Below are 8,165 nucleotides of genomic sequence, written 5' to 3' on the forward strand. Positions count from 1 at the left end.
CCATTTGGCTCTTTTATGGTAGAACAACCTTCCCATTGATAGAATTGGATGAAAGAACATGAAAGAACTGAAGACTTCTGCTCTCATATGGTCTAGGAAAGTGTCCTTTCAACTCAGAGTAGAGAGCTCAATAGAGCATGTGTGGGCTTCGAGTTGATAGGTTGAGGTCCCAAATTCAGGATCAGCTATTGGTCAATTTTTGGCAAGATACATAACTTCTCTGGGCCTCCATTTCCATTTGTGAAATGGATATAATAATAGTAATAGTAGTAATAATACAGGCCCATTGGCCAGGCACAGTGACTCATGCCTGTAATCCTAGCACTTTGGGAGGCCAAGGCAGGTAAATCATGAGGTCAGGAGTTCAGGACCACCCTGGCCAACACGGTGAAACTCTGTCTCTACTAAAAACACAAAAATTAGCTGGGCATGGTGGCGCGTTCCTGTAATCCCAGGTACTAGGGAGGCTGAGTGGGGAGAATCACCTAAACCTGGGAGGCAGAGGTTGCAGTGAGCCAAGATTGTGCCACTACACTCCAGCCTGGGCAACAGAGCAAAATTTAAAAAAAAAAAAAAAAAATGCAGGACCATCCTGTATTCTTTTTTCTTTTCTCTCTCTCCCTCGTTTTGTTTTTTTTTTTTTTTTGAGATGGGTTCTCACTCTGCTGCCCAGGCTAGAGTGCAGTGGCACAATCTTGGCTCATTGCAACCTCTGCCTCCCAGGTTTAGGTGATTCTCCCCACTCAGCCTCCCGAGTATCTGGGATTACAGGCATGCACCACCACACCCAGCTAATTTTTGTGTTTTTAGTAGAGACAGGGTTTCACCGTGTTGGTCAGGCTGGTCTTGAACTCCTGACCCCAAGTGATCCACCTACCTAGGCCTCTCAAAGTGCTGGGATTACAGGTGTGACCCACTGCACCCAGCCCCATCCTATATTATTCATCCACAGTTCTGAAACCTAAAAAGCCTCGAAAGTTCCAAGTCCCTTGTTAGTTTGATGTAAACACACTCAGTGGTGACTTTGCTTGACTGATGTTTGTGGTCGTTGTCTCACACAGTGTGAGTGTACATACATGTTGCTACAGAAATATTAGTGGGTTTGAATTCAAGTCTGCCCCAGACACACTGGGTGTGATACATACTATACTGTTTGTGCATTGTATTAGCCTCCTAAAGGATCCAAAGTATTTTGAATTTTGAAACTCCGCTGGAGCCAAGCATTTCACATTAGGAGATGGTACACCTGTAGTAGTAGTCGTTGCTCTTGTTTTAGTTATGAGGATACATCCATCTCCAGCTGTAACCGGTTAGCTAAAGGAAACAAGAATAGCCTAAGGAACATAATGTTCACAGAGACATGGTAACCTTTTCAGATACTTGAGAGACTGACATGTAGTGGAGGAATTTTTTATTTCATAGGTCCAAATTTAGCTGGGATCAATGAATGAAAATTTCAGGGATAGAAATTGTTAGCTGGGTAAAAAGAAGCAGCATTTAATGGAAATGTGCAAAAAAAAAAAAAGTGAGATCATTGTCTTTGAAGGTCTTCAAACAAAGTTTGGAAATCAGTTGGTGGGGCTCTTGAACATTATGGCATGGAGGGCGTTTGAACATTGAATGGGAGTGGAGTGAGGAGATGGACTGAAACGCCTTTATCCTAAGATGACACGATTCTGTGACCGCTGCCCCCCTCATCCCCCATCCCAGCGGACTCGCAGGGGGCCCGCGGGGGCTGGTTGAGAGGCTGGACCGTGACCTCGCTGTCTCCTCCAGGTGTCCGTCTGCCAGGAGATGGTGACCGAGCTGCGCAGCATCATCCTGTGTCAGGACAGTATCCACCCCCGCAGGAGGCGCGCCGGAGTCCCGCCGCCCAGGCCCCCGATCCCCGAGGAGCGCCGGCCCCGGGGCACGGCGACGCTCAGCAACGGGAAGCTGTGCGGGGCGGGGGAGCCCGACCAGCTGGCGCAGAGACTGGCGCAGGAGGCCGCCCTGGTGGCCCGCGGCTGCACGCACATCCGCGTGTGCCCCGAGTGCCGCCGCTTCCAGGGCCTGCGGGCACGGCCGTCGCCCGCCCGCAGTGAGGAGAGCCTGGAGTGGGAGAAGACCACCAACAGCAGCGAGCCCGAGTAGCCCCGGCGGCCACAGGACGCGCGGAGGCCGGCGGGGCGGGAGGGGCGGGGCGGGCGACGCTGTCCGCCGCGAGCTCGGACTTGTACAGCGTAGACACCTCTCCGGATTTCGGATCCAGTCACTTTTCAAAATGATCAAAGAGCCTGACGCCCCAGCCAGAGACCGCGCCCGGTCAGGGAGCGGGGTCCACCCGGAGACGTTGCACCCAAGTGGCAAAGGACGGCTCTCCCTCGTGGGCACAAGGACCCATCTTCTCCCAGCGGGCCTTTCCCTCTCGCCAAAATAACGGAGTATAGGGTGGGGGGGTCCCTGGCTAGACCAGTCCAATGAATTGGTGGAATCATCAATTGAATTTCCCCCTAGGAAGGGGCCAATGTACCCTCCGTCTAGTTCTTACAGAAAAGAAAAAAAAATTAAACTAAACAGGGAAGTTTTTCTTTTCTGGATTTGTATATTTTTGTTAATGTTTTTTTCTTTTCTCTTTTCTTTCCTCCTCTCCTTTTCTTCTTTGTCATCTCAGTTCTGTTCATTTGTTTTGTGTTTTTTGGAGGGGGAGGCTGGGTTAGGGAATGGAAATCTAAATAATCCCTATTTCTTCTTTTTCCTGACTTTTGGGATATTGAGTCACCAGTGCATCCGATTTCAGGTGCTTAACTCTCCTTTCTGTGTGGTGATTGAGGGGCACAGGAGAAGGGGTCTTGGGGAGAATCAGATGGAGAGCCTCAAATAAAAGTCCATTGAAGTAAATTTTTAGATGCCAAAAAGCAGTGTAACTCATCGTATACTCAGAGAGACCTTGAAACGCCTAGGATGTCAAGGGTTAATCTGTCTTTTCTTTCCTTTTCTCTTTCTGACTTTCACTATTATTGGGTTTGATTTGATCTTTTGTGAATGTAATTTCTGAAGACAGACAGGGGAGGAGAACAGAATGCACAAAGTATCCTGGGACTTCTTTTAAGGAGCAGAAGGAGTAGACAGAATTTTCCCATAGCATGGCCTTGGCTTCCGTTGGAGCGTGCCGTTCATAAAGGAGGAAAGACTGGGTCACCCCATTGGTATGGTGCATACTTTGTCAACTGCATCTCTTTTCAACCAAACTCAGTGGCTGCCTATGAAGCCAGACCCGCAAGACTACCATGGATTGGGTGGTTTCTTGCTACTTAGATGTGAGACCTGGGTGCAAGTGTGTGTGTGTGTGTGCGTGTGTGCGTGTGTGTATTTATTGAATAGAAAGACCTTAAGTAATCAAGAATTTGCTAGGTTCCTGTGAGAGAGGGGAAGTCTCCTAGTCAATACACAGGCCTGGGAACCAGGAACTCTTGAGTCGTAACCTCAGCTTGGGCAGTAGCCCCCACCTTGTATGACTTTAGGTAAAGCGTTTAACTTCTCTTCCATCCACCAAATAGGAGTTACTGATGCTGGCCAGGTTATCAGCTGACCTCTAGTGACTGCTCTCCATGTGAGTGAGAATTTTGCAGGGTGCAGAGCACACATCTGATGGGAGGGGTGAGGCTTTCTGCAGCTGCTTGACCTTTGCTTGGCTTCACCATTCAGGAGTTTCACTCAGAGAGTTCTCATTTGCTGATGGAAAACAAATTCTATGCAATTTCTGATTGTAAACTTAGAAAATTCAGAAAGAGAGAAATAAACAGCCACTAACACCACCTCCACCTCCACCACCGCTGCCACCACCTTGAATGGAATTGTCCTCACTTTCGTCGCTGTTGCAAATGTACTAAAATAAAGACATCTTTGGAAGATGATGAGCTTAATTCATGTTTTTGCCATTTGGGTTGGTCGGCACCCTCTTTATGCCAGGACAATTTAGTTAGGGCTGCCGTCCTGGGGGCCAAATGGTGCCCTGATTATTCCTGTGAGGGATACTCATTTTGTCCTCACCTGACCTCACCCATGAATTTGAATCCTTTTTCCTTTTTCTCTTTAACAATCAAATGACAACAAGCTGTGCAAGACACTTGTGTCTTTTTTTAAACCTTGCCTTGAGCCTCGTGGAGAAACGTGGATTTGGTGGGAAGGGCACCCAAAGGCTGGCTGACTACAGACCCCATTGGTGCCACTCTGCTCCAACCTGCAGATTCATCCCATGCCTCTGACAACACTGGTTCCTACTGTCAGATCCCATTTGGGGCAGGAAGGGTGGTTTTTTTTAAAAAAAACTCGTTTTTATGAGCAGGCTATCTTGATCAATAGCAAACTTTTTTTAATGGATTAGTGAAATAAATGTCCCCATGCATCCTTTACAGTCTGTTTCTTTCTCTGTGTGGAATAAAGATAAGATTGACAGCACTGGATGGTTTCTGTTAGCTGCTGAGAGCGGAGCTGCACCTCGCTCAGGATGGTGGGCGAATTTGCAGCCAGCTAGCACTCTTCCTTGGTTTGTCTCCACTTTTTATCTGTTGGTTGTTGGCTTTCTTTTCCATTCTGTATTTTCTATCTGACTCTGTATACTGTATAAAGCAGTTTTTTCTTGTCTGTTTATCTTTCTTCAACTGGAATATTTACAATAAAACAGAAACAAACCCTGAAATGTTAGTGATGGATGAAAGCTATTTGGGTTTAGAAAGTATGGTTCAGTGTGTCTAATATCCAGGTACCAGACTTGAAAAGCAAATAAAAACATAGACCCACTTTGTGTCTTCCCCTCCACCGGCCCTCTCTCCCACTCTCTCCACCTCCCTGTCTACTCAGCAACGCCCCCTCACCACCCGCCCCGCCAGTCCCCCCTGCTTCAGCTCTTTGTTCAGATCCCAGAAAAGTCTAGGTGGCTTCTTTCAATTTTTAGTCCTAGGAGCCTGAGCCAATCCGCCCCCACCCCTAAAAACGGATACATATGTTAATGAAGTTCAGGATTCCTAGGGTTTTGTCTTCCTAAATGCACTTTCACAGAATAGTCATCTATTGATACCTAGGGTAACTCTAGTCAGATATCACCCCAGATTCCACTGGGAGCTTGAAGATTACATCAATTAAAATATAATACTTTGCTTTATTTCTTTTAATTGCTTTGCAGGGCCCCAACTGTCACAAGATCTGTACCTCAGAACTCAGGTAGGGTGTAAGCCGAGCATGGAAATGGCCGAAAATCTTTTGGCTCCCCCTTAATCCACTGCTCATATGAGAATATTCCTCCTGGGACCGTGCCAGCCGGCTCTCTTATTGGTTAGGTGAGACTGAAATATCATGATAACCAATCCACCTGGGGCCACTCTGTGAAAGTTTCTTAGTTTTGGATTCCAAGGAGTTTAATTTTCTTTTGGAATCCAAGGGGGAACTTCCCTGTGGTGTAAGAGTCAAATACATGAGGCCAGAAAAGGGCTGGGGCACTTCAGAAATACCAGATTGGTAGTTTGAGGGAGGCTTGAGAGAAGCATCTGTGGCCCTCCCACCCAATGGAGTGTTCACAGCAAGGTAGAACAATTTGGACGTGATAAGGGAGATCTGAGTGCCTGACTAGTTGTCAGCTTTCTTGGGGTAATAACAAAGAGGCCTGTTTGGAAAATCCAGAGAAGGAATCCTTTCATAAAGATTTCATTAGCTTAAAGCTAATGCTTCCTATGGGGCCTTCTCAAGGAGAAATTAAACCTTGAATTGCCTTTCACCATGAGTAATTCCTTCGACTTTCAGTGAATGGTGACTTTCTCCCCACAGGCAAGTCCCCACAGTGGCCAGGCAGAGAGTGTCCTCAGGAATTGACAACTTGCTCATCCTAAGGTTTGCCTCAAAGGCTGGGAATGGCATGCTCTCCTAAGACTTTTCCCATGGGGAAAAATTTGTTACTGGGTGTGGCTTTCAAAGGGAAAAAAAAACCCTCCACATTTTAGAGCCAAAGTGGTCAACAAGCTTGTTGTAATTTGAGGGCAACCAAGCAAGAGAAATTCTGCCACTACTGTTAGAACATTATCATTCAAGTTTTATGAATTTCATACTAATTTCCAAATCTGGAGAATGAATGAAACAAAGACGTATGTTACCATTCAACAAACAGCAGAACTAATGCCAAGATCAAGAAAGAAGTCTACGAAGGCAATAAAGTAAAAAATAAGCTCTCTGACCAGAAGTGGCAGAAAAGTTGAGGTCCCAAGAAGGGTCATAAAAAAATTGAGCATATACTATAGCCGTAAGTTAACGAAGCATATGCATATAAATATTTCACTTGCAAGGATTTACTGAAGCATGTCAGCACATTGTGACTGATAGGTGTAGCAGCTGAGGACTTGATCCTATTTACAAGTTAGACTAGATACGGATGATGGATTACACATCCCTCCATCATCTATATCTAGGGCCAAAGATCCTCCTGTAGAAAATTAGCTGAAGATCCTGCCCACTCTTCAGTATTCCTTGTGCCCAACTGAATGTTGTCTCTTGGCTGTCAGGGAACACTGGCAGTTTTTCCATTGGCACTTTTCCATAGATTGCTGAGTAACCTGGAGAGGGTATTTGCCTAGCACCCAACACCGCATTAGATTTTGCTGGAAATAAGACATAGAAGCAGTGATCTGTACTCTGCTTGAAGGACAAAACTAACTTTAACTTATAAGAAACTGAAAAAAAAAATCACACAAAATATAACAATAAAAGTGCTTAGAGTGTGTGGTTTTGAATATTAACCACGTAGAAATTCAGTGGAGCTCAAAATTCTAAGTAGTTAAGAGAGCAAAGGAAGGCTAAGTGGAGGAAGCAGGACTGTTTGTGTGTTTGGGTTGTTAATTAATCAATTTTTTTGATGTCTGGGAAACAAGATCTTGCTCACTGCCCTTGGAGTGAAATATGGTTAATTCATGTTGATGATGAATTCAGCACCCCTCTAGTAAAAGATCGTTTGTTATAGCTGTTGTTTTCTCTTCACCCACAGCATCCCTTTTTGAGGAATTCTGGCTCTCAAACGATGCTTCTTCCTGTTTGCTGCCAACACTAGAGATTCTCGCCACTGTCTCATCCCTTGGCTTCTTTAAGTTGTATTAGTGGAATTAGCTGCAGATACAAACAGCCTAGACCTACAGAATACAGAAAGGCTAACTGAAACAAGCGATGAAACTAAGTGGATTGGGAGTTGTTTTTAGAAAAAAGATCAAAGAGTTTTAAAATTGAGGGGAAGGAGTAAGAATACAAGATGGAAGGTTTAGAGCCAGTGTAAAACTTAATACAGAACCAAATGTCCAAATTTCTGATGGACGGGGACATTTAGAACTGCCTTCCTTTTCAGTCCATTTAACCATCCCGTTATTCATAGCACAACGCATCTACCTGGAAATGTATTCTACTTGGATTGTTCTGATTTGCTTCTTAGTAGCTTTTCCATTAAAAATAATAAAATTTGACTTTCATTTCTGTCGTCTGTAACCCTGTAGCGCCAAGTGGGCTACAAAAGCATTTTAAATCACTAAGATTGGTCAAATGTGAAGGTCAAAGGAGAGAAGTCACAAGCAGGTGGCCAGCACAGGCTGGCTCTACCAGGAGACTGTGTGCCCTCAAGCTCAAGCGGCAACAGGACTTTAAAATCCGCTTACAGAGGATCAGATGAGAAATAATTCAGTATAGAGATAAAGTTATTTTTCTTTGCTAATTTTTCCCTTCTTATATAAACCAAACTGGTGTGTATGTGTAGTAGTTTAGCACAGACCTACAGGTTCCTGCCAGTGTGTGGGGTGTGTGTGTATGGTGTATTGGTGTGTATATGGTATGTGAGTGTGTGGTGTGTGTGAGAGTATGCAGCCATTTAGCATAGACCTACAGATTCCTGCCACTGTATGTATGTGACAGGTATCTGAGTGTGGGGCGGCATATGTGTGTGTGGGGGTGGGTGGGTGTGTATATGTGTGTGCGGTGTGTGAATGTGCGGTGTGTGAGTATATGTATGTCAGAGTGTGTGTGGTGTGTGTATGAGTCTGGTGTGGGGGTGTGTGTGGTGTGTGTGTATATATGTGTGTGAGTGTTTCATATGTAAGAGTGTGGGATGTGTATTTGTGTAACAGTTTAGATCAGACTTACAGGTTCCTGTCATTGTATGT

The 8,165-nt window shown here is 45.2% G+C and overlaps 1 protein-coding gene across 1 annotated transcript in view; it reads left to right on the plus strand.

Annotated features, from left to right (window-relative positions):
- Positions 1 to 4,782, plus strand: part of GRIK4 (glutamate ionotropic receptor kainate type subunit 4) — a 388,236-nt gene extending 383,454 nt beyond the window's left edge. The window contains exon 22 of the mRNA XM_021671204.2: positions 1,777 to 4,782. Coding sequence (XP_021526879.1) covers positions 1,777 to 2,133 — 357 coding nt within the window. The 3' untranslated portion in view covers positions 2,134 to 4,782. The remainder of the gene's footprint in view (positions 1 to 1,776) is intronic.
- The last annotated feature ends 3,383 nt before the right edge of the window (positions 4,783 to 8,165 follow it).

Source organism: Aotus nancymaae, unplaced genomic scaffold (assembly GCF_030222135.1).
Source record: "Aotus nancymaae isolate 86718 unplaced genomic scaffold, 86718_ANA_hifiasm-v0.15.2.pri h1tg000012l, whole genome shotgun sequence".
Classification (NCBI taxonomy): domain Eukaryota; kingdom Metazoa; phylum Chordata; class Mammalia; order Primates; family Aotidae; genus Aotus; species Aotus nancymaae.